This window comes from Bos indicus, chromosome 16 (assembly GCF_029378745.1).
Source record: "Bos indicus isolate NIAB-ARS_2022 breed Sahiwal x Tharparkar chromosome 16, NIAB-ARS_B.indTharparkar_mat_pri_1.0, whole genome shotgun sequence".
In the NCBI taxonomy this organism is placed as follows: domain Eukaryota; kingdom Metazoa; phylum Chordata; class Mammalia; order Artiodactyla; family Bovidae; genus Bos; species Bos indicus.
The window spans coordinates 70334769-70362006 of NC_091775.1; the positions used below are offsets into that span (position 1 = coordinate 70334769).

The 27238-nt window shown below is 42.4% G+C and overlaps 1 protein-coding gene across 9 annotated transcripts in view; it reads right to left on the reverse strand.

The window, feature by feature from the left end:
- Positions 1-2017: 2017 nt before the first annotated feature.
- PROX1 (prospero homeobox 1) overlaps positions 2018-27238 on the reverse strand; it is a 60176-nt gene continuing 34955 nt past the window's right edge. For 8 of the 9 annotated variants that reach the window (XM_070768592.1, XM_070768594.1, XM_070768595.1 and 5 more), the window contains exon 5: positions 2018-7662. In XM_070768592.1, coding sequence (XP_070624693.1) covers positions 7474-7662 — 189 coding nt within the window. In that variant the 3' untranslated portion in view covers positions 2018-7473. The remainder of the gene's footprint in view (positions 7663-27238) is intronic. The other variant, XM_070768596.1, reaches the window with a different exon arrangement.

The window sequence follows — 27238 nt, forward strand, 5'->3', positions numbered from 1 at the left end:
GGTCTGTAGAAATCCTTTGGAGAAAGTCAACATGGTAGCTACATGGACTCTAAGAATCCTTTAGCCTTCTAGACACCAAAGAAAAAGGTTACCCTTTAGGCTTTTTTACCCTAGAGACTTGACCCTCCCTCCAAAGGGTTATTGCTTGTGGAGGGCAGTGAGTGTGTGGCACCATTTATTTTTTTTAGTAATCTTTCACAACTTTGTATGGATATCATACCAGCTGTTTTCCTTTATATATCCTTCTCTTGTATTTTATGCCTTCAGGAGCGTTCATAGATCTCAGATCTTGGCAACACACAACAAATATTTGATGTTTTCCTATGACCTTGTATTCAGAGACATCTGTCTCTCACTTTAGCATGTGTGAATAAATTGTAAAAATGTGAGGATTTTTTGCTGTCAGTCTTTAAGAAAAACTTATCATTTATGATAATGAATGGAGATACCAATGAATAAAATCCACCTTTTATTTACTATTACTTGGTGAAACCTAAACCTCTAAGTATACCAAGGGTACTGGCAGGCATTGAGACAGACATATGGAAAAAGTTCTGTGAACAGGGTTCAGATCAAAGTTAAGAATAGTGGTATCAGTGCATATTATTCTGGGTCAGCGCCATCGGATGGCGTCACAAAAGCAATAAGTTGAAGCTACAGTTTACATGAACCTCCTATCAGAAAACATTATCACCTACTGTAACTTCTTAGTGATTTAGTCACTACCTGGATTATCCAATCTGATTTAAAGAAGATTGGTGTTAAGTAAGGACCAGAGACGGAAGTCATTTCATTATATTACCGCAAATGCCTTCTCCCTTTCAAGAGCAGTTAGAAGGGAGCTGAGGGTGAGAGGTGGGGTGGGGGGAGCGGGGAGTGAAGGGAAGCGTGCCTTTCTTTCTCCAATCAGGGAATAAATATTTTGGGACCGAGCATGCTCTTTCGCACAATTTAATTAGGAAGGCTGGAATTTAAATTTGTGCCATTGATAGAAAAAAGAGCTGAAAATGGAAAATACCATTACCATTTAATAGCTTTTCAGTTGGCACTGATTCTAAGCACTTCTCATGACAAGAGAGTCAAAATATAAAGTTTTTGTCACTGAGGGGAAGAGCAAAAGGAGGCATCTCAGAGATGGATAAGACTCAGTGTACAGTAATACGGCGGGCAGAAAGGGAGGTGCCGCTGTGAGTGACATTTAATAGGGTCACTGTCAAGTGGCCAAATGAGTTCTGATGATTCCTCAGGTTTTTGATTTGAAGATAAAGGAGACATGATTTTAAACTAAAGCAAAAGAGAGAAAGAAAGCTTTCCAAAGCCATACAACCAATGTTCTTAGTATGAATCATGCTGCCATTCCTGTCCAAAGGAACATTTCAGAAAGGTTTTAAATTTACATTAGGATGTAGTTCTGAGTTCAGTCAGAGTAGAAACAATACAAGCTCTCACTTCCCATATTTCAGATAACATATTTGCCATTTTGTGATTTGGGGAACATCTTTCTTTGTTCTTCAAATCATGAGACATTAACAACTGAACTGCATTTATTAGCTCACAATATTGTTTGGATCCAAAACCTTCATTGTTTATAAATTCTGAGGGTTAAATTTAAATCTGTGAGAAGAGGTTTCAGACAGAAATCTAGCCATTTACTACAAATGTCTGAAGTAAAAAAAGACCATTTCTATGAGTTGTGTGTAACGATCCTAGGTTTGTATGCTTAAGAATTGTAATAAAAGGAAAACTCCAGGGAATTCCCTGGCAGTTTAGTAGTTAGGACTTCTCACTTTGGGTACCGAGGGCACAGGTTCAATCCCTGGTCAGGGAACTAATATCTTGCAAGTACATGACCAAAAATAACAAACAAAAAAATAAATTGCCAAACTGGCAGGAGGAGGAAAACTCCAGAATTGATATTACAGTTACAACTAGCCTGCTGTCCTACAATTGGACACAGGTCCAAAAACTAAATGTCACGTGTTATGTGTTTAAATGTTTAAAAGAAATCAAATGGCACTGAGCTTGTAATGTATATTTTATTTTGCACAAGCTTGCATATATACTGCACATACATTCAGTTTAAGAGAAGATGGAAGGCACACAAGGCAATTGGACTACTGTATCCTTTAAGTGGTACAAAGCAAAAGGTAAAAGTTTGCAGAGTATACAAAAGCTTAAACACACAAAGTAAAACCCCCTTCCCACCCTCCCCCCAACAAATTGTTTTTCCTGTTTTAAAATTTAGTAGCTGCCAAACTAATTTTTTTTTTTACTTTTACTTTAAAATCAATTGTCTACTGCACCTTTTTATTTACTTTTTAATATGGACAGGGAGTCTCATTGTTTTTTTTATCATATCAATTAATATTACAGTACATCCTTGGTAATACAAAATTGTACACCTTCATCAAATAAATTAGGATAAATTAAACCAATAAATTATGCAAAGTCTTCAGAACAATAGACAACAACAAAAATCCACAATTGAAATTGCCTCTAGCTAAAAAAAAAAATCAAAAATTGACTTTATCAGTTCAGTTATTGTACTATATTCAAATCAAAGGGTCTTTATTACAAAAAAAAAGAGCTTAATAATGCTATTTACAACATATTGCTAAATAATATAAAGGCAGTGTTTTGTCACGGTTTATACTATATACATATGAGAAATGGCTGGGACAATATTGGGGGAAGCCAGGACCTTTGATTCTTCTGGGTATTGCTGAGACCAACCCCAAATACATTTGCTTTTCGAATTTTAATTTTGAAGTGGTAATATACAATTTTAAAATGCTTTTCCCCCCTATGGAGAGGATTCAAATATTTTAAAAAACAAAGAATGGATCCATTTTCACAAAAAAGGGCCACTCTGTTTGCCCTTTCTGCTCATGCTCATGTTTGTGCATTTTCGGGGGTGTCAGTTTTGAGAGAGGGCTCAGTTGAAAAGACTCAAAGTCCAGTTGCTCCCAGATTCTGTTATGTTTCTAGAAGGATACTTATAAGAAGATGCAAAGGTTAAATACCAGTTTTGATCCCAGCTCTGAAAATGAGCACTTTAGCTTTAGTCTTATAGGTGGTTTACAACCAACAGATCTACAGAAAACAAAACTGCATTTCCTTCAACATCACATGTAAGTGCAATACAGTAACTGCTTACTCATAGAAACCAGTTACGTTCTTTTAAGGGGAGCTTTTTGAAAACAATGCTTCTTGTAATTTGCAAACACGGAGTCTGTACCAGAACGAAACATTTGTACTATTCACACCAATAAAGAGTCTATAATATACATGGCAAAGAGATTCTGCTCTGTCCTCACACGCACACGGCTTCTCTCGGGGGATTCTGTAAACCACTTTTTCTTTGATGAATTTATGATTGCTTCTGGGGAACATCCTGATTTGAAAGCCCCCAACTCTTTAGCTTTACGACTTAATATTAACCTGTATGTGTATGCATGTATGTGTGTGTGGGGGGGAGGGGGGATTACATACTAAGTGTCTTCATGTACACAGAAAAAAAATTTCATAAATTTACAGAAACTGCATTACCCTTGCCCTTGACATCTGATGAAAGAGACTCTTATCTTTTAAAAGTAGAGAGCAGGATTTTCAAGAATGCTTTCAACTGTCTATACAGTCACCGAAGTGTTCCTAATAAATTCAACAGATGTTGTGAGAATGTAGTTATTTATTAAAATCTCATGTCTTACGTAACAATAGCCATGAGGTTAAATATTTACATTGCTTTATAAAAGTTCCCCTCTTGCTTTAGTGTTTTTGTTTTGCTTTTTTTTTTTTTTGTCGTTTTTAACATTTTTAAAAATGATATTCACCCACATCCCTAGCACAGCAACAAAGAGTCGGCAAACATAAAACACTTTAATGGAATAATACTTGGAGGCACAAAGCAAACTTTGGGAATATGTGGGTGAACATTTCCTTAAATAATGACTACATTCTACCATCTTCCACGTTGTTTTACCAGTTAAAGTGAAATGTCCTCATTAAACAGCCAGAGATACAGTAAGAATTAAATGTTTTGTTGTTGCAAATAGAACATTCTTTTGACAAAACATAACAAGCCTAAAATAGGTCCTTAAATCTAGGTAGGAAAAGGTAAGCTTTCCACTTCACACGCATATATATATGTCTATTTTTACATGTGTGTATATGTGTGTATGTGTTTATGTTCACACATCTGCACACACATATATAGCACATGGTATGAAATATTGCTTCTATACTACTTTTCGTTAGGCTAAGAAAACACAAGATTTGCACCACAGTTACAAAAAATTGGCTTCTACAAGAATTTTCAAAACTCGAATGCTGCTCAAACAATTGAGGAAAAAATAATTTGCGGTATCAAACTGTTCTAAAAATTCTCTTCTCAAAAACGTATTCTCCCGCTTTGTTTTTAAAAAGACACAAAATATGCATAGCTATCAACGTTATGTCAAACAGCCAGAAAAAAAATCTAGTGTTTATTGCAGCTGTAGTAATTGGAAATAAAGTCAAAAAGATGAAATCGAAAGCCACAGAAGGCACAAGAACAATTGTACTTGTGGGAAAAAAGTGGGATTTTGAAGGATTTTTAAAAATCCCCCCGCTGGTGCATTTAGGTCTAGGCACAGACTATAACCTCAAGTGTAGATGCAAAAATAATTTGGGGTTAGCAGAAAATAAGTGGAAATGTGGTATTTCAACATGGACTTTAGACTTTGTTTCCCTTTGTAAACTGTCCCTAGTCCTTCACCCTCCCACCAGAGAAAGCGAACTTTCTCCCAAGTCGCCAATTTTTACATGGTGAGAGTTGAACGAAGATTGGAAAGATGGTGATTTTAAAAAACCTGTTAAATAGGCGTTTTGAGAGACAGGCTTTTGTCATTTTCCAATGCACTGGGAGGCACAAGATTTTATGGTGGTGAAAGAAAAGGAATCACCTAAAAGCAAAATGATCAAGTTCTATTTCCAGGACAATGAGGTGAGTTTCTACTCACGCTGCAATTTCTACTCTGAAACAATTTCTATGCCTCAGTGAACATTGAGAGGATATTACTGTGGATAAGCACATCAACATTTGGTTGTGAATACACACTTTTGCTTAATTTGTCTATTTAAATTAGAAAGGCAGGGGAGAATAATACTAAAAATCTAAATATGTCTGGAATCAATACTAACTTTGCCCCAGATCAGGAAGATACTAGCAATCTGTCTTGATAGGTGAATATATTACGGTTTTGCCTTTTGCCTTGCAAATGGCAACACAATGGTGATGTGAATTCCATGGAACAGCAAAAAGAGCCAGTTGTATACTGATGTGAACAACGAATGTCATACTCTTGGGCGTGAAGCAAGGCGAAAGAGTGTGACCACAAGTTGAGATTGCTTCTCTACTTTGTGCTGATTGGATTTTTTTTTTTTTGGGGGGTTTGCATTATATTCCAATGTGATGATTATCTGAACATTTTTTTTTTCCCCTAAACAAGCCAGAACAAGAACACATTGGCTCAGATGGGCCTGTGTGCGCTGTGTAGGAGCCTGCGAGCTGGGGGATGGGTTCGGTTGTGCAGGGAGGCTGGGGCGTCCCAGGCCTAGGCTGCTGCACTCCATCCACACCGTGAGAGGCTGTGTCTCCTGAATGACGCAGGCATCACAGGACCACGCCGTTTAATTTAAAGTCAGCAGGTTTTAAAGCTTTGTGCTGACAATAATTGCCTTCATACATTCCTGTCCATCAGCAGAATTTATAAATGATGTTAAATTACAGCGATTGGGTCAGCTAGTCTCATGGGTCAACCGACAGTCTCCAAAGTCAAATGTCATTTTTATAAAAATCAAGGATAAATGGTATTTATGTTGTACATAATCTACATACCAGGATTTTCTTTTTTTTTTTTCTTTTTACTGTGTCATTTTAGAAGATGTAGATCAAATTACTGAAGGGAGGGAGGGTTCTGGAAAACACTATTAGAATAAAAAAGGAATTCTTACTGCCTCTGCACACAAAACCCATCCAAGAAACAAGTGTGAATGCCATACGGCTTTTTAAAAGCAAGTATGGAAACGTTATACACCTTTGAAAAACTGGAAAAAGAAAAGAGAAAGAAAAAAAGAGGAGAACCATTGAAGAAAGCATGAAATAGCAGCTAGCTTTCTCTTGTGTGCTGAAATTGTGTCTTTTGGGTTAACTCCCAAACTCTCCTATTCTATACACTCTTCTCATGTTTTGGTCAATTACTAGCTTCTGAGTTAGAAGAGACTTTATCAATTGCTTTAAAACACTGTACCTAAAATGAAAACACTTTAAATTAGACTGTCACCACTTTGAATATCCATCAGGGTAGGTAGTGTGGAAATGTATAGGAAAATAGGTCATTCTCAAATGTACTCCTCTCAGGAGGGGAAGATCCAGTCAGCTAGCAGCTGTCAACAAACTTCTAGTATAGGCAGGAATTTTATGGTCAAGTTAGGATGTCCTTTATTCCTTACCATAGAAAGGAATTCAGAAAATAGTGTTTTTTGAAAAAAAAAAAATTGTTAAATATTAAACAGACATGATAATTCTTCTAAAGCATATAAACAAAGTTTTGCAAAGAATAAATTGGAAACGTATGTGCCTTTTTATATCTTAAGCAAGATACACAGAAAATAATAACACATTATAGGGGTTTTCCTGTATGAAGAACGATAGGTACTCACTTACTACCAAGAAGAACCTATTGCAAAATTCCGAGAGGTGACTAGAAACCACATGAATCTCCAGTCTCACCTTGACTAGTCAGTTTTGTATAAAATTGCTCTGCCTCCAAAAGAAACTAGTTTGGGGTGTTTGCCATTTCTCTGAGGAAAGACTTGACAGTTAGTGATTATGTTTTCTTTTTAAAATGTGGCCTTTTGGGGTACTTTTGAAAAGTGAGCTGTTGATCTGCCACCGGCATTATTTTCAAACGTGTGATAAAAAGCTACTTACTGAGTTCAAACCAAGCAAAATATTTAAGTTTATCAAGTGGTTTCATCCAGTTTTCTGACCTTCTCAGCAGTAAACACAAGAGACACATCACTGACTGCGGAGTCGGGCTGTGTCACGGGTCTCCCTCCGCCAACCGCCATTTGCAACAAACCATGAATCCAGCAGACGCATTTTAAACAAATGCCCGTCCTTGCTAATATAGACTTTACACACGTCAACATTCTTTTTTTCCCTGATAATTAAGCCTATTTTAAGTCTCCAAATGTTAAGGGCCTTGGGCAAAAGTAAACTAAAGGCGGCAGGAAAAGAACCATCCCCGTTGCAATTGAAAACAGAAGAAGATGAGAGAAAGATGATGGAGGAGGAATTACCAGCTGATTTCATAACATATCCATGCCTCCCATACACACATACATGAAATCAAAATCTAGACACGGATAACGTGGACATCCAAAGGGGACTGCTACTATTCATACATTCGAAAAGAGTTGTTGAAATTTCTACTCATGAAGCAGCTCTTGTAGGCAGTTTGGGGATTTGAAAATCTCAGGGACTTCACTATCCAGCTTGCAGATGACCTTGTATATGGCCTTCTTCCAGGAAGGATCAACATCTTTGCCTGCGATAATGGCATTGAAAAACTCCCGTAATGTGATCTGCGCAACTTCCAGGAATCTCTCTGGAACCTGCTGATACAAGGAGACAATGGCATTAATAAAGTTTTCAGTTTCAAGTCTCCCGTTCTTCAAAGGAAATTGAGCTAAGGTCTTTCTTTCAGATAGGGGCTTACAGGGCACCTGCATTTTCTAAAAATGGCCGACCCCTGTTCTCTTATGTAAAGTTGTTATATATAGTAGCATTGTAATGTGGGGTTGACAGCTTTGTAGAGTTTTAGAAAAAGACTTATGCAAAGGATACATGCAGACCTATTGAAAAACTTGGATTCCATTGTGAATATTTGAGTAGAAAAATGCAGACATACCGTTGGGACTCCTCGCTTCATTAAAGAGGTATATTCCAGAATCAGTTCTCTACCTTATCTTTCAGAATTTGAATCATATTTCCATTAGGAAAACAAAATGTCTTCTCAAAAGTAGACTAATAATTGGCCTTTGATATAAACTAAACCCACGCTACAAATGAAGAAAATTAAAACTTTAGTGATCTGCTTGTATTAGAGGACTGTTGACTCTGTTGCTAAATTGTACACCAAAATATTCCGCGCTATAAGGCATACCTCCTTTCACTGCACTTTGTTTTGCTTTGTTATAGTTCATAGATGGTGCGTCTTTTATGAATTGCAGGTTTGTGGCAACCCTGTGTGAAGCAAGCCTACTGGCACCATTTTTCCAATGATAACTGCTCACGTCATGTGTCTGTGTCACACTTTGGTAATTCTCGAAATATTTCGAACTTTTTGCTCTCGTTATCTGTGATCAGTGATTTTTGATGTTACTACTGCAAAAAGACTACAACTCAAGGCTCAGATGATGGCTAGCATTGTTAGCAATTAAGTATATTTAATTAAGGTATGTACTTTTTTTAGACATAATGCTGTTGCACACTTAATAGAGTACAATATGGTATAAATATAACTTTTAAATACACTGGAAAATTAAAGAAAACATCATGTGACTCTTTGTATTGCAACATTTGGTAGTCTGGAATGGAACCTGCAATATCTCTGAGGTATGCCTCTACACTATGTACCAAAAAAGAGTAAGATAATGATATTAATACTGAGTCCCAAAATACAAAAGTGTTAGTTGCTCACTCGTGTCTGACTCTGTGACTCCATAGACTGTAGCCTACCAGGTTCCTCTGTCCATGGAATTCTCCAGACAAGAATACTGGAGTAGGTTGCCATTCCCTTCTGCAGGGGATCTTCCTGACCCAGGGATCGAACCTAGGTCTCCTGCACTGCAGGCAGATTCTACCATGTGAGCCATCAGGGAAGCCCCAAATACAAAATGTGTACCACATACTAAAATCCTACATCAGAAAATACTTTACCTTGAGATGAGAATTTCTCCATTAGAGAGTTATTTATGCAGTTGACAGTAATAATACTCCACATTTTTGGACTGCTTATTATGTGTCAGGTACTGTGTTATATACTGAATGTGAACTGTATCATTCACTTCCCCCAACATCTCTGTGGTTATTAACCCCATTTTACAGTGAGAAAATGGAGGCTCAGAGAGAATAAGGGAATTGTTCAAAGTCACTGTAGTTCAAGATGAACATTCTCCAAATATACTTTTCAGAAAATCTATTCGTTAATTCTTTTCTACCACAGCAATGAATATGTGTGTGTGTGTGTTCTGTGCATGTGCTTATGAATTGTTTATTAGTAGTTGTTTAATAGTCTGACCTCTTGTCTAGGGAAAGGAATAGCTACTCATGTACTTATTTAGCAATCTCTGTAAGTTACATGGTAAAGCAGGACCTATCACTCCCACAATGAAACAAAGGATTCACAGAATCATTCCAGATACTCATAATTTTCCAAGTACACACTGACACTTTATAGTTTTCCTTTAGTGGGGGAACTTACACATGAATAATGTTTTACTTTTATAGTAAGTGCAGACATTTGAGGAAGTAAAAGCCCTGCAGCTGCATGTGTAGACGGATCTGTCTACACATAGACAAGAGGTGAAAGATTTTTATCTTGGCTCAGACCTGCTGCTCACCAAAGTAACAGAGAGGGGTTGTCATTTTGAACATATTTGATCCCATTCTCCCCACCTTTTCTCGCTTTGTGCAGTGGACCTTTTTATAATGATAGTAACTGTTAAAGAAAATGAAAATGATACCAGACAAACCTGTCTGAGACATTTGGAGTTGGACAAAGAAGTTCAGTGCTTCCTATGGCAAGTCACTTATCCTTTGAAAGAAACCTAATGATGCTCCAGAAGAAAAAGAGCCCCAATCTGGGGCCGACTGGACTCTAGAAAAAGTGAAAATGTTGAGAAGCTTCTCCATATATATATATATATATAGAGAGAGAGAGAGGCGCTAGTTTCTCAGGACACAGTTCCAACCACTGCCTGGGGAATAATGGAAATACCACCTTGCTCCCCAGGGCTTTTCTAATGGCTCAAGCGGTAAAGAATCTGCCTCCAATGCAAGAGAAGCTGGTTCGATCTCTGGGTCGGGAAGATCCCCTGGAAGAGGAATGGCAACCTAATGTAGTGTTGGCAACTCACTCCAGTACTCGGGCCTGGAGAATCCCATGGACAGAGGAGCCTGGCAGGCTACCGTTCATGTGGTCACAAAGAGTCAGATACCACTGAGCATGCACGTAGCACCTTGCCCTCCATAAATGTGCAAACCCATATACTCCAAAGGCCATTCCCTGATGAGAAATCAACTGAACTCTGATGACCTTCTCCCCAGTCTCCTGCACATACACGTGTATTTGTGGGATGAGGAGGGTATGGAGTGGCAATCAGCCCTCCCACTCACCTTCCACCAAATAAAAAGTCATTAAGCAGCCTTTCTGAGTAGGTTCCTGTCTTCCCCAAAGATGATCCTTCAGATTGTGTCAAATGGGCGTTACTGAGAGAGGGATTATGGCTGGAGACCAGTTACACAGTGCAGCTACCCACTCTAACTACGGGGTTTGGGAGCTGTTAGACAAATGCTACAGAAACATAATCAGAGGCATTTATTAAAAGAAACATTTCAAAAAGTGTGGTTTCCCTGGCCGTCAGCAACAGACCCACGATGAGGATCTATGGTCCTTGAACACTCGAGGATGCAGCCTACCCTGGCGGAGAGCTCTGGGGACAGAGGTATGGCAGGGGCGCCAGATGAAGCCTACCCACTCCCAGGACCCCCAGGAGATCTGGAAACCAGGGCCAAAGGAACAGGGATGACGTTTAAGACAGTAAGAGGAGGGGGATGCATCTGGAAAAGCATCAGCCTTGGAGGAGGGAAGAAGTGCAGTTCTGGGGGTTTGCCTGAGAACAGATCAAAGAAATTTCTTTGGGGGATGTGCACAGCCTCCACTCTGTTATTTTCTTTTTTTTTTTAATGTTTAAAAATGTATTATTTTTATTTCTTGGCCACGCCACATGGCATGTGGGATGTCAGTTCCCTGAGCAGGGATCAAACCCACCCCCTTGCATTGGAAGGTAGATTCTTAACCACTGGACCACCGGGGAAGCCCCAGTTATTTCTTATCATCGGCCATGCTGGTTACTGATTTTTACTGGGTTTTATCCTTTTTTAAGGACTTCCCAGGTGGTGCTAGTGGTAAAGAACCCACCTGTGCCAAGGCAGGAGAAGTAAGAGAGTAAGAGATGCTGGTTTGATCCCTGGGTCAGGAAGATCCCCTGGAGGAGGGCATGGCAACCACTCCAGTATTCTTGCCTGGAGAATCCCATGGACAGAGAAGCCTGGTGGGCTACAGTCCATAGGGTGGCAAAGAGTCCGACGTGACTGAAGCAATTTGGCACACACGCACGCATCCTGTTTCAAACATTCATTTCTTTTGGCAATACTCTTGAGCTGTCCTTTAACAATTTGTGCATTTGTGTCTTGAGGTCATTTAGCTTTTCACCTACTTATATCCAGTTGTAGTGAATTTATCATTAGATGTCTTTTGAGCACTCTCCTGGCTTCTATTCTGTGTTTTCCTTACAATGCTACACAGGGTTTTGTTGCATCGTCTTTGATAAACAGCTCAAACCGAGACCCTGCCTTCTGCTTTGCCCCACATTGCTCTAGAATCACACCTTACCTTCCACCTAAATACTTAAAAAAAGGAATTTTAAAATAATGATAAAAAATAGAATTTAAAGACTTGAAATAGATCTCAGAGCTCATTTTATAGATGAAGAAAGTATGAGATTCTATGGGATGAAGAAACTATGAGATGAAGAGACTCATGTGAAATAACTGATCCAGGTGTATTGCCATTAAACCCTGCTGGCTCCTTTTAAATGCATTTTCAGTAATTCCTACTTATATGAGGCATCAAAACCTTGACAAGCTGTGGATTTGTGGTTTAGAAAAACCACAGAAGAGCTAGTAACTTCAAAATAAGTGGGAATGACACAAAAGATTCCCAAGAGGAGACTCAGGTTATTGGTTTATGTTTGGGAAGGGATGAATTCTTTGAGAACAAATGAAATGGTTTGCTAATTTTGTGCTTAATTTGAGGCAATACTCATGCAATGGATTGGGCTAGATAAAAGAAAGTTATAATGAGATCCTCTACTGCTAGAGCAATTAATCTATTTTTTTGGTGGCTCCACAGAGGTAAATTGATGGGTAGCAACTGATCTGAGAGAGTGCCAAGGAATTCCATCCACAGGTAGAAATATTGCCCATGAAAGAGAGACCCTTACCTCTCTGCCAGAAAAGTCTCCCCAACTCCATTTAACAGAGTAAGGGGGTGGGGGGGAGTCCTTTCTGATGTTCTGAGGGAGCGTCTTAAGAATTCAGGGTTATGAGACTGGTCTTGTCCGTGTTTTTTCAGTACCTCTTCACACCTAATGGATTTCCAATCACTAATAAACATCTGCAGAAAATCCCTTAGTGACAAGTAATCCCTTATCTAGGTTTCTTTTAATAGAACCCAACAATCTGCAGAATGAACCCTAGAGTATCTCTTCAGCATCAGGTGGCAACAGTCAATCAAGTCCCTGGAATGCAAGACAATGCCGGCCGCTGGGAGGGGGAGGGAAGGCCATGCCTTTGGACATGCCACAGGGGAAAAACAAAAGGCTTCCAAAGTCTCTGGCCGGGACGCTGAGGCTATTGTGGGAGCTGCGGTGCTGAGTGTTCTTCAGGAGAGGCGAGTGGAAACTTTGCTTTGATAAAAGGCATCCCAATATAGGAACCTCACCCCAAATGGTCTTGCCTCTCCTTGCCTTGATATCTGGAGGAGAATACAATTGTGAGGAGGTACTTGACCAACTCATACATTTCAAAGGGGCTGACTCTCAGCATCCACCTATTTCATCACTACTGTTTGTTCGTGAGTCTCCTCAGAGCAAACGAGGGCCTTGTGGGCTTAGGTGAAATGGGAGAAATGGGAGGATATTTTCAAGTCTGCTCAGGGGTGCCTGGGTTGTCACACACTCACACACACACACACACACACACACACACACACACACACACGGTGCATTGGGTGGGTGCTTATTTTGCTGTTCTTTTTTTTTTTTTTATCAGAATGAGTGGCAAAGACACATTTCCCCCCCGTCTTCCTCCTCTTCCCAGTTGCTTTACCTTCAAGGATGATTTGTTTTATTAAACTGGCTGTCCCTAGCCTCTGCAGCACATAATAAAAGCCTGACATAGCAGGCTGCCTGCCTTCTGCGTCCTGCAGACACTCATCATAAGTGTCAGGACATACCAAGGTTAGCGGTCACTGCAAGTGTGCTCGCTGGCCCAAGCCTTGCCAAACGCTCTTGGCAGCTGAATGAATGTCAGAGAGAATAGAAGGGGAATTACAAAGGTTAAAAAGAAGACAGCCTCTCCTATTTTCTGGAGACAGGGTAGCTGATTTTTCACACCTCTGAAACGGCCAGAGGCTCATCCATCGGCCTCTTTCTGGAGATCTAAACCTTGCCCCTTGCACAGCTCCCTGTGGCTCTCTTACAATCCTCCATCCCCTTTAAAACCTGGTCCACTGGCTTCATTTCATCAGTGGAATGATGTTTGCCGAAATGGACAAAAAATAAACCAGGCACAGACCTCGCTCCCTAGCTCCTCTCTCCAGTAACCAAAGGCTCACATGGCTTCTCCAGCTTATTAATCAAGAGATGACAATCTTATCAAGATGGATCATCTTTTCAGTTCATCCTTGAAACTTTTTTTTCAAACTTCAGTGAAGAAATGGTAAAGGAAATCTACGTACGGGCAGAAGTGGCTAACTGCTGAGAAAGTAAAACCTTGGTTTACTATTTTGGTGAATTAGTTCTGTGTCTGGGTTTACTTTCTTCTTGCTCCTCCATTTAAAAAATACTATAAAAGGGCAATAAAGTGCTGACTGTAAGAAGACAATGTCAAGGAGAAAAGGGTACTGGTATTTTGGATACTCTTCACTGCTCGCCTTGGAGAGAGAGTTATTCTTGTCACAAACCCTTTTGTCTGCGTCTGCTGACGGCTCGCCTGTAGCCAGCAGCATACTTTAACTGTTTTGTCACCTCCTAACATCACATGCATCAGCTGTTGGGCTTTTGTTATGGGTATTGTAGAACTAATCCGCTGTGGCTGGTCTACTGTGCAGTAAATAAAACAGAAACGGGCTTCTCAGACAATTCTGCATGAATATTTCAGATGGCTTTTACAACTCCGATTCACAAAATCAAATAAATAAATAACTCCCACGGTTTCCCCCTCAGCCTCTCCCCACACACAGAAACAAAACCCCTCAAACTAGACCCAGGTGCCTCCAAGTCAACTGCATTGAGGGCCCTGACTTGAGCCTTCAAGCAATTGTTTGAGTGAAGTTGAAAGAGTAGAGCTCTCTCAACTTCAACACCAGGGTGTTCATATTTATTATTAGACTTAAACACATCTGATTCCGAAAACTGGCTAAGTGGCTTTGAAAATCTCAAGAGCTCCTTCTCTCCTTGGGATTTCTTTAAAAAAGAAATGTCATGCCATCAGAAATATATAGTTAGAGTTGCCCTATCAAACTGCTTGTATTGTTTCCATCTGCATTTTCCTCCCTTCCACTCATGTGAAAAGGGTCAAGGGAAGATGCTCGTGCCTCTAATTCATCCTAAGAGCCTTTCCAAAATGTTTAACCTCTATAGGAACACAAAGGAGAAGCAAACTTTGGGCTTGAGTTTTTTGAAACTGAATTGATATTGCGAGTTCTCTTATGGGATAAATAATGTACTAATCATACACAGCGAGGCATTTTTCTGAACGACTCGTGTCTTTGGAGAAGTTAAAAAGGGCATTTGTATGGGGCTGTATGTGCATGCTCATGTGGGCACGCACGCGTACACACACACACACACACACACCCCTAGATCCTAGGAAAGGAGACAAAGTTGAGGTACTTTCCCGAGCATTCATTCACCCTGGTGTGCACGTGATGCCTCTAAACAAACTCTCTCATCCCTGCTATTTGTTAAGTAAATATTGATCAAGGAGAGACATAGTTCCTGACAGCAGTGGCACAAGCTGGGGACTTAGACTGTAGACAGAGTGGACTCAAATGGATAAACTCTGATGCTTTACTAACTCCTTATTGAGATTATCCAATGAAAAGGCAAGAATAGATACGTTATTGCTGCTCCTCTCCTCCGTCTCACTCTCACTTAATTTTCCTGCCTGAGGCAGAAGAGGGGAATCTCAGAGCTATGAAAGATGGTGACAAGATATTGTGACTAGGGGTCTCCCTTCACAGTCACACACACGCTTATTTTGTGTGTACTAGCCAGGAACTAGCTGGCTCTTCAGAAGGGCAGAAAGGATGCTTTCCAGAGGGAACCATGGGACTGTGTCCTAAAGCCCTCTCATCAGGGGGGATGGATCCAGCGGGAAAACAAGCATGAATGTGCTTTGGAAAGTGTAAAGCAGTTTCCAAAAGTAAGGCGGTGGTTTGAACCTTAAGGACAAGCCCACTTTCTGGGAGACAGTTCACTGCGATTAATACACGTGTGCAAACCAGTGTTCTGAGAGATGCTCTGAGGAGGTTCACGTGGGAGATTTTATCAACTGAGTCAACACGCTGAGAAAAGTTGCTGTGTGTCTCCTAAGTTTTATTTCCATCACGTCATGATTCTGATGCGAATCTTGTCAGGGGCTGAATAGCCAAATACACTTCCCTGGGAAAGCTGGTTTTAAAGTCACATCTAGAGGCTAGGTTTTGTATCTTAGGGACAGAGCACCCCAATCAAAGAGCAGGGTGTTTTGAAGAGTTCCTGGAGAGAGTGACACAGTAGCACATACACTACAATATGTAGAACAGATAGCCAATGGGGATTTGCTGTATGACTCAGGGAGCTCACACTGGTGCTCTGTCACAACCTAGAGGGGTGGGACGGGGTGAGAGGTGGGAGGGAGGTTCAAGAGAGAGGCGACACGGGTATACCGATGGCCCACTCATATTCATGTACAGCAGAGGCCAACACAATATTGTGAAGCAATTATCCTTTAATTAAAAGTAAATAAATTTACTAAAAAAAAGAGCTTCCACCAAATGGTGACTGGGCCGTTTTCACAGGCTGCCCGCACCTCTGTTGGGAAGGACGGATTTTTCAGGGAGCAGTGGCTACAGAACTGCTTGCCCACACGACACCGAATGAGGCCGAGGAAGACTCTAGCCACAGCTGAGCTTTGGACGAAAGTCTGACTCTGATGCTCCAGGTAGATTCAGCCTTCAGGGGCCTTACAGGATCAGGTTAGTGTGATACCCACGAAGTGGCTCAGCCAGTAAAGAATCTGCCTGCGATGCAGGACAGCTGGGTTCAATCCTTGAATAGGGAAGATCCCCTGGAGAAGGGAATGGAAACCCACTCCAGTATTCTTGCCCAGAGAATCCCATGGACAGAGGAGTCTGGAGGGTTACAGTCCATAGGGTCTCAAAGAGTCAGACACGACTGAGCGACTGACACTTTCACTTTCTTTCACAGGATTAGGTTAGTGTGATGCCCACGAAATTTTAGGCATATGAGTGGGCTCGCCTCCCTCCTACTCACGTGTTTTGCTACTTGAATATGTGAAGACTAAATGCTTATAGGAAGTGGCTAGAGTTCAAGGCTGTCCTTAAAACAAAACAACCAAAAAAAACCTCCCCCCACCATGTTTCCTTGGTCTAAGCAAAAGAACACATGGCAGTAACAGTCTGTATCATTTTTTTTATAAACCTTCAAAAGAACAATGTTCTCTTGAGCAAAATTCAGTAGCATTCTGTAAACATTAATTTAAGGAAATCAATAGACTCAGTGAGCTAAAGCCATATTGCAAGATAAACTGGCCAGAGTGCCACTTTGTCAAATAGATTTTCGTTTTCTCGGCCTGATAAAGACAGTTTCAAAACGGGGCAAACGTGTTGCAACCAAGGTTTGAAAAGTATGTGGCCTTCAAACAGTCTGCTCGTTTCTTTCTCCTACAAAGCTGGATAAACAGACTTTAAAAATGATAAGATGGTTCAGAATTGATCTGGCTCTCAAATTTTACATGGGGTAGATTTTTTTGGTTGTCTCACAGGAAAAGAGAAAAACAAAATATCACACGTGCGGTCAGAATAGAAAATACAAGTAGTTGGGAGAGAAGGGGTTAAACTGTCTCAAGAAAAAGAGCTCTGGGGGCAGTGTCCATTGATTCTTGTCTTTAAAAAAAAAAAGAAAAACATAAAGGAAGAAAGAAATCTTTATTGATGCTGACCTGATAGGCAAACAGACCTTCTTGCCAAAATCTCAAAGCCAAAATCTCTAGTGGGTATGGAATCAGAGGTTTGAGCTGTTGGAAGCTATTTCTTCTGCGAGTACCAACCAATGTCAAGTTAATGTACCAGGGAGAAGCTGGGGGGCAACCCCTGAGAGAGGGCTGGGGAAGGACCCTGAGACAGCAAGATCCATGCCGCAGCCTCAAGCGTCCTCCCGGCCAGCCTGCAGGAGGTGCAGGGAAAATCAGGAAAAGGGGTGAAAAGGAAAGCCTGTCTCTCATCTGCCGCTGTGGCAGGGACCTGCACTGAGCTTGTGGGAATACACTTCCAAGTGAACCTGCCGGCCAACCCGCGATGCCCGACCAGTCCTTATAAATGCTGACAGAGTGGTGTCCGGATAGAATATGGTTGACATGGTCCATTGGCGGGAATGTAATAAAAAGGACATAATAGTCCCATGGAAGCTGCAAGGTGGGAGGTTGAGGATTTACCTTGACTGGCCAGTGGAATGCCACAGGAAAGGATGTCAAGCAGGGGACTCTGGTCTTTGGTGTGGGCGGCGTGGGCCTGGCCATCACCCCTCACGTGGACTTTCCTCAGCAGCCCAAAGGAAGTGCTGAGGCTGCCCTGAGGGGTCTCTTTGTTTCCTCGTCTGAGTTTGAATCATTTACCTTTGAAGGGGCTTCCCTGGTGGCTCAGATGGTAAAGAATCTGCCTGCAGTGCAGGAGACCCGGGGTTCAATCCCTGGGTTGGGAAGATCCCCTGGAGAAGGAAATGGCAACCCACTCCAGTATTCTTGCTTGCCTGGAAAGAGTGGATATTTGGAAAATAGAACTGTATTTGGAATATTCAGAGAAGCAAATTCCTACACCTTTCAGATGCTGATAATTGATAAAATGTGCTGGAATCGAGCATTTTGAGTAATTGTGACTTTCACAGTAATAAAAAAGACTGTCTTCACTTCCATGCTACCTGTTAATAATTTGTGTATATACTTTAAGCTATGTAAACATTCCACTGGCTACTTTGCCTATCAAGATAAATAAAACCATCTCTCCCACAGCCCCAGAAAAGGAAGTTCTAGCTTGCTAGGAACAGAAGGACAAATGCTTTTGTAATAAACTCTATGAGGCTGTCAAAACTATTTTGTAGGCCTGAAATCTGGTTCACCAAATGTGCCTAAAGTGGCCAGTGTATTTGCTCATGCTTGGAGGTCTTGGCGTTGTATGTATTAAGAAATATAATAATTGTCATGTTACTTGCTGTAATGAGTTTAATTTTTCATCTCTCCCAAACTCTACACGTCTCAAAGAGTGACTCCAAGTTTAAATAAGCATTAATCAAAACAAAAACAAAATCAGAGGAAAAAAATCATCAAAAACTAAAGTCTAGTATTTTCTCCCATCCCTCCATCCCCAAGAAACTATGAAAATACTCTCCCATCTTAAAAAACAAGGGCAAGCTCTCTGCTGGAATTACTCATCTGGTAGGTTGTTCGGTAAGATTTGGACCGAGACTTTGCATCAAAGAATCATAGTTCTGGAACTTCAGAAGGAGAAAGGATCTGAGAGTTCATGTTCTACCAAAGACAGAAAAAGCCTCAGGCAGGGGTCGGCAAACTCCTTCTGCAAAGGGTCGGACAGTAAACGCACAGGCTTTGTGGGCTGGGTTTGGTCTCTGTCGCATATTGTCCTTCTTTTTCACAACCTTTACGAATATAAAAACCATTCTTAGCAAGGGCCATAAAAAAACAGACTCAGTGCCAGATTGGGCCTGCGAGCCAGTGTGCCAACCCCTGCTCTCAGCCAAACTTAAGAGCTAGCCACTTTTCTGAAGGCCTTAAGCTCTTTCATTCTCCTCTAATCCCGTGTCCCTCACTGGGTCAGCGCACTAGTTGTTCCTGGGAGGGTAGCTGGGATTGACTACCCCAGATTCAACCTGCATTGTCACACCACTCCTCAGATGTGGGTAAGGCTGCACGTGTCTACGGGAATAGTTCATGGGCCACACACAGAGATGCTAAGGACCAGGTGGCCCTCCATCTTGCCCTGCTTTGACAAGGAGCTTTTCATTAGGCACTTCCCTGCCAGCAAATATTCAAATGCACTAAATGGAGGACTCCATCTCTCCTTCTTGATGCAGGTAATGAATCAACTTCGATGGAAAAATAAGCACTAGATAGCCACGTCGCAGCCTTCACTAACTTCAATTCACCCCATGAATGGTTGTGCCAACTGTGTCAGAGTTCGAGACAGGCTGAAGTTTAACTTTTTGCTACCATTACTGGGTGAGGTGGTGGAATGAATAGGGCCAAGCCTGGTGCCCTTCTTGGATGGGAGATTATTCAAAAACAACAGGGCATCAGCTCTTCAATATTACACAGAGGGAAGCTGGGGCACAGATAATCCGCAGTTACTCCTGTTTCGTTGGAGAATGCATTACGTGATTGTTTTCTGCAGAGATTTACCTCCATAATTAAGCTGTGCCCAGGCGAACATGAAAACCAGTCTGTGTGCCCTTTATTTGTGGGGATGGAGTAACAAGAGTGAGAAGCCTGAGGAGAAATGGGGTTGAGGAGGTGGGGTTGAGGCAGGACAAAGAACAGCACGGAGCAGAATGAGCAGGAGAGAAGGCGCGGGCAGATGCAGATGCTACGTGAACAGAGCTCCGGAGAACACCGGGTTCCGGGAGCCTCCGCCTCTCTGCTGACAACTGCTGATGTGTCCCCAGTAACATCTAGGCTGTTTGGGGCAAGGACTGGCGTGAAAGGCACAAAAGTCAGGACAATTCTGCTTTGTAGTCTAGGGAATTCTATGGGTTTCTCCTCCACGATTATCCTTTGTATTCACAAAATTAAGCCAGCTAAGAGTTCGTGAAGGGCTCTGACATTCCTTTTTCAAGAAAGGTAAACAGCTCAGAAAGACAGAAAAGTCAATTTCAGAAGGACACCCACTGGGAGACTTTTGGAAGTCCTCTGGTAAAGTACCCAAACCTCATGAGTCTTTAGGTAATGTTTGTGGTGGGAAGACTTAGGATGCTGCTGAGGGAAGCTCAGGACTCTACAGACAGATTCTTTTGTATACTTTCAGGTCACTTAAGCTGATAGATCTCTGGGAATTCCCTGGTGGTCCAGCGGTTAGGACTCCGCCTTTTCACTGCCAAGGACGCAGGTTCAATCCTTGGCCAGGGAACTAAGATCCAGCAAGCCAAGTAGTGCAGCCAAAAAAAAAAACAAACAAACCACACATAAATCTTTGAAAAATACACTATATTGAAGGAAACGCAGTGGCCTTGAAACTATAGCCTGCTTCTGCTTCTGATCATCCCTCTGCCTACATCCCTACTCAAACTCCCACACATCTGTTCCCAGTTATTACCTTCTACTTTTCATTTTTAGGACCAGATTTTACTTTCGACTGTTAAAGTAACCTTAAAAAAAAAAAAAAAAAACAGAGGCTTAGTATAATTACCATATGAAAGATGGAAAAAACAAATCCAAAAGACCAGTGTGAGGATTTGATACTCTTAACCACAAACTTGGGCTTCCCTGGTGGCTCAGCTGGTAAAGAATCTGCCTGCAATGTGGGAGACCTGGGTTCCATCCCTGGGTTGGGAAGATCCCCTGGAGAAGGGAAAGGCTCCCCACTCCAGTATTCTATGGACTGTATAGTCCATGGGGCCACAAAGAGTTGAACACGACTGAGCAACTTTCACTTCACTCACAACCACAAATTCAGACATACAGAATTCCAGTGGAAAAGACTTTTATGATTGATTTATGATCATCTGGGACATGCTTAAAGGAAAGGGTGATGTTGCTTTTGCAAAAACTACCAACCAAGCCTCAGAGTGAAGGTAGTTATGCCATCTAAAACAATCAACTCTGTCCTGAAAGAGGGGAGATGTTGTATATGCTACAAAAATTAACACATATTACACAAGCTGGCTGTTTGGGTTGAATTGTGGCCTTGATGGAATGTGTGTGGGGACAGGTATACAGGCTCTCTGTTCATTTGTTCAGGTCCGTATCATCTCCTAAAAAGCCCACAGGCATGAGGGCTTTGCAGATGAATGTCCTCACTGTTTGGCTGCCCTAGCCAACACAACAAAGTGAGCAGCACATATAATGACAATAAATTGTCTATGAATTTGAAAAATTCATCGCTGTAATCCCAGCAAGGGAGTTGCCATGTCTCCAAGGACACTGTTGAAAGATCTGCAAAGAGGTCCTTGGGAGAACACTAAACTGGGCACCCTGGAGAGTTTTACTGAGATAATGAAGCTGCAGCAGGGCCCCAGGGGTGGAAGTGGCTCCACGTGGACACCATCTGTATTCCCAGGGGCTCCATAGTCACTGCTTAAAGCTTTGCATCATGCACAGGACTTGTGTAGAGAAAACAGAATGTCTTCTATTCTAGAACTGCAGAATTTCAGAGCTAGAACAAAGCTCTGTCTTTAATCTTATCACTTTACAGGTGACCAAAGTGGAGCCCAATGAGGCAGGTGCTGCCAGGGGCAGACCCCCAATCCGGGGTCCCTTCCACCTTAGCCTCTCATCTCATTAGTGCCCTTCTCATCTGGAACCCATGACTCCAGATCCCCAGAGCTCCTGCAGGCTGCTGTCACCTTTAAGGCCAACCTTGGGGCAGAAGGAATCCCTTTCTCTTTTCAAAACCAGTTTTGCACTGACTCTCTGTCCCAATTCTAAGGACAATTCCCTGTTTGCTCTTCTGCTTTGTTTGTTTTCCTGTTTAGGATCGGTAGGAAACGATGCAGTAGCTGGGTTACTGATCGTGGCGGCAAGGTAACTTTTCTTTGGCTTGCTAATGAATGAAAGCAAGTGCTTATATAGCACTTACTTTCTGCTAATATATTCGTGGACATTCATTTAATTCTCACACCAACTCTGTGAGGTAGGCACTATCATTTCCCCTGTTTTATAGATGAGGACACAGGCACAGAGAGCGTAAGACACTTGCCAAGGTTTCACTGCTAAAAAGAGTCAGTGCTGCGGTTTGATCCCAGGGACTGGTTCCAAGACTCTAGGCTCTTAAGTTCCACTATTATGAGTCCAGGACCTCTGACATTGAGGGCTTCCCTGGTAGCTTAGATGGTAAAGGACCCACCTACAATGCAGGACACCCAGGTCCAATCCCTGGGTTGGGAAGATCCCCTAGAGGAGGGTATGGCAACCCACTCCAGTATTCTTGCCTGGGAAATCCCATAGACAGAGAAGGCTGGTGGACTACAGTCCATGGGTTCCCAAAGAAACATGACTGAGCAACTAACACTTACACTTTCAAAGACATTGAAAAGACTTCCCCAAAGGAATTCCCTTTTAAGATCTCAAGGTGATGCTTTTATAAATAAAAGTACACCTTCTTGTAAGGGAACATTTTGTTTCCTGCTTGAGCATAATATAGAGACCAGAGCTTTCTTGCCTTAGTGGTCATTTTTAGACACTCATGCTCAAGGCTAAGGCTGTGTCTTCATGATGTCAAACACTCCAGTACCTATCAAAACACTGAAAACATCAGCACAGCAAGATGGATCTGTGCATTTTTTATGTGCTGGATACGTTTCGTAGACACAATCAGATTTGCTGGAATACTTGCCAACAGTCTCATAAAAAGGTCTCACGGGGTCATTTTAACCAGAAAATGCTACTGAGATGCTACTCAAGAAATCCAACTTCTGAGGATGAACTTTTGGGACAATCAAAAAAGTCTCATTGGAGGTGAGGGATAAAGCCATGATGTGGCTGCCCCCTCCAACTCTCCCTTATTGTCCGGGAATTGTAACTGTACCTCCGAAACATGGTCCTGCCGGAAGAGCATTATAGAAACGATGGGGGCAGCCCACATACTGTATGAGATTAGACTTTTAAAAAGGATTAGTGTTCCTTAATCTGGAGAGATGAAGATTAAGAGGGAGTAATGATCAAAGTCTATAAAATCAGAAAGGAAATGGAGAATATGGACCCAGTCCTGTTCGTAAATCCCAGGATATTCTAACCAGGGCTACCCCTTTGGAGTTCCAGGGAAATCACTTTAACAGCCATAAAAAGAAGATACAATTTTCACAGCAGGTAATACATTTAGAGAATTATTATCTTGAGGAGTGGTGTACTCTGAGAATGAAGTTAGATTTTATAAAAGGTTTAAATAAACCCAAGGGTGATAAAACCATAATGATCTAATAATGGGAGGTTAAGAATGTTCTGGGGACATCCTGAATCTTTTGAAAATGATGCAATCAATGACAGGTACCCACCTCTCCTGACATGCTCCCTGCCCAGGGCTGGTGGCCTAATGATCTGCCCACCTCTCTCCTCCCTTTGTGACCTAGCTTTGTTCCTAATATTCAGACCAGGGCTCAGTGACTAGAAAAGCTTGAAAACCTACTAGAAACGGCAACTCATTCCTCAAAGGGGGTTTTCTTCGATTCTTACCAGGGTCTTTGTCCTAGGATTCTGAATAAATTTATGAACTTATTTTTTCCTTTTGTATATATACCTTAAAATTAAAATCTAAATTTTACTCAAACATAGAGACATTGGAAACGTCTTATGTTGCAGTGGTGCGGGGATAAAATTGGTTAAACTCTCTACTGAAGAGGCTCCTCATAATACGCTAACACAGATCAATTAATTCACATTTAAGAGGAAATTAAACATCCCGATTATGTAGTACCCATCACAGCCCAAGATATTAAGCTCTAAAATTTACTGCAGTTAATGTAGAAATCAGCACACCTTAACAAAAGCTGTGGCTCCATCCAATGCATAGAGGAAAACTTGAGAGAAATGTTTTAGTTCCTTTCCAAAACAGCCATGCATTCGTCACTTTCAATATCTAATAATAGGTCGTTGCTGGGGGCTGGGAGGGTATGACAGCAGATAGAGGCAGGGGGAGGGGATTTGGGGACCGGGTAGAGTGGAGATCAAGATTCCATGCAGAGAAAAGGAACCTTTCGGATGACTCGGCAAGGCATGAAGAATATTTTCTGTACTCACACTTTAGACTGCTTACTGAAAAATTGGTAAAATGTGGCAATGCACAGAAGGGAATAAAAAGAGCCAAGGGGAGGGAAGGGGTGGGGAGAGGTGGGGCTAGAGAAGAAAGGTATCCATCTTGAAGCCATATCTAATAATGCTTCATTCTAACCCTAAGGAACACCATAAGCTGGGAGCAATCCCTGGGTATCTTTTCAAAGGGCAAGTTTGAAAACGTCAGTCCTCACCCTGGGGGCGCTATGCGGAGTCACATGGATTCATTTGGGAAAGGGCAGACCAGGAAGGTGGGAAGGGGTGGGGTCAGGTTCAAGGGTGCAGAGTCACCGTGTTTCGCGTGGTACACTTTTGAAGGCTCTGGGCAAGCATGCCGGGACATCTGGAGTTCAGAAGTCGAGGAAAAGGGGGGAAGAACCAGGAAGATGAATACTCGATCATCAGCGACACAAAAGAACGGAGCAAAAAGAAGCCTGGATTTGGGCACTGGCGTCTGGCAAGGAGGCCGCCAGCAGGGCTAATGAAGCGTTTGTGGTGCAGGACGATTGCCAACGCAACAAAGAAGATGTGCTTGGGCTCTGCAGATGTGCCAGGGCCCCCAGAGCAAAATAATGACATAATCACCATCAGTGTCACAGACCAGACTGTACACAAGGTGACAGGGGAGGGGGGGGCTGTAATACACACATGAGGAGGACCCGCCGGGGCCCACTGCGGCTGCGCCCTGAGGCCCGGGATGCGGGCACGACCACGTGCCCACCTCTCTCTAGCGGAGTCTCACTTCCTAAGGTGAGGCTTGTCCCCATCACCCATCACCGGTGGCTTTCTTTTTTTTCTTCCAGTCCTAGCTACTCCTGATAAAGCCACAGAAATCGGAAAAGCTTAGGGGAGGTTTGGACTGGCTGGAAAAGGCTGGGAAAAAGAGAGAAACGGAAGAAACAGAAGGGAGAGAGTTTTGAGTCAGACTCCCTCTGATGCTGCTAAGCTCTGTGCTCTAACTTCCATGACTCTAGCCACCAAGCTTGAGGGATAAACATGAGCATGGGGTGTCATGAAGGTTTCCCGCTGCAAAGAAAATGCAAGACATATTTTGGGGAGCCTGGGAGTGAGGGCCACACAGTAGCAATAAAGAGTCCAGCTCAAAGAGCCCCACAACAACACGAAGGCAGGAGGGGGCTGCCCCTGCCCGTTTTAAACAAGGTCGCCCAGCCGGCCTCGTCACCTGGCCTGGCTCCTGCTCCACAAGGTGGGTGTGTTAGTACAGCTGTCTGGCTTTTAAGTGACTTTTGTCAGTTTGAAAGTGAAAGTCTGTTTGAGGAGCTGAAAGAACAATAGCCCAGAGGCCGGAAGAAGGGCTGGCAACACAAAGGACCTAGACTACACTACTGTCCCTTTTCATGGCTTCTACTGAAAGATTCATAAGGATAACTTTAATTTTTTATGAACCCCCCTCCCCCGTTTTTGGTATGACTGTATTAGTTGTGTCAACTTCCCGATCCAGGGTTCTCTCTAAAAAGCAAAGGGTCTGTTGTGAAAGCATCTTCAAAGAGCGGTGGGGACAGAATTGCTTCTGGGCATCCTGCAGGTCCCTTTCTCCAGAAGACACAGCTCCGAGGGACACGGAGATGCTCTTTCAATACGGGTCCCTTCCACCTCGAGGTCCCCACGAACACTCCTGCCCCGTGATCTTAAACCTCTCTAATGTGCTGGTTCAACTGCTCCTAGGAAGAAGGATTCTATTTGTTTTCTTGGCTTCCCTCTGTTTCACAGGAACAGTAGTATAATAATCACTCAAGGCTCTCTTTTCCCTTTACTTTTCAAATAGCTGTCTCCACAGCGTGTCTTTATTTGGCGTCTCAGCTGAAAGGGCAGGGGTGGGTGGGTGGGGGGAGGGGCGATGCGGAACAGCTTTTATTTGTTTTATGTCATGTTACCAAATAATTGGCTTGAGGCAATCGCTGAAGGTGAAACAATATTTTAAAACTGGGATAATCTACTTTCAAGAACCAAAGTCCGACGCTTCATCAAAAAGTGTGTTTGCCCAAACACTTATTCTGGCAAATGTACACCGAAGCAGTTAAGAGAAGTGAGTGAATGGTCATTCCATTTTCTGCCCTATGGCTGAAAAAGAACCAAGCAATTACAGTGCAGTCAAATCCTGGGGGCAGGGTTAGGGTGGGGTGAGGAAAATTTGATTGAAAATGTTATCTGCTACGTGAAAAGGGATCACCAACTTCTGAACAAGCTTGGGGTTCGCTAAATGAGTCTGTTTAACCTCGGCGAAACAAACAGGCTGCTTTTCAAAAGGCGGTTAGAACCTCTACAGACATTTAATCCAGGATGGGCGGAACACAGTGATACTAACCCCCTGAAAGCTCCAACCACCACCAGCAGCACTCAGCGGAGAACCGGCTCCCTTTCTCCTATTGATAACCCTTTGTGGGGCGCAGAGAAAGAGGCGAGGCAAGGAGAACTGAATGTCAGACAATGGCCATCATGCCACACAGTCTCTGAACTTTCCTCATCTCTGAAGGACAATTAATTATGAAGGCCTTAGGGGTAGGTCGAAGCAAGGGAAAAGCCCACTGCCATCCCAGCACCGCGGCTGCCCCCTCTGTGTTTGCTAAATGGCTTTGCCTGTTGGGGTACAGCCACCAATAGATAGATCACTGGGTAGGGTGGGGGCGTGGGGGGAGGTGGGGGAGGAAAGCAAAAGATTTTTTTGTGTGTGCGCCTGCCCTTGTATAATTCTATTCTCACTGTGAACTCATCCATACACAAAACACAAGGACAATTTTTTTTTTTTTTAAAGAGAGAAAAGCCACAGGGTAGGTTGCAGCAGAAACGGCCTCTCAGTGGTGTGTTAAAAAGGATGGTCTTTTTCACCAA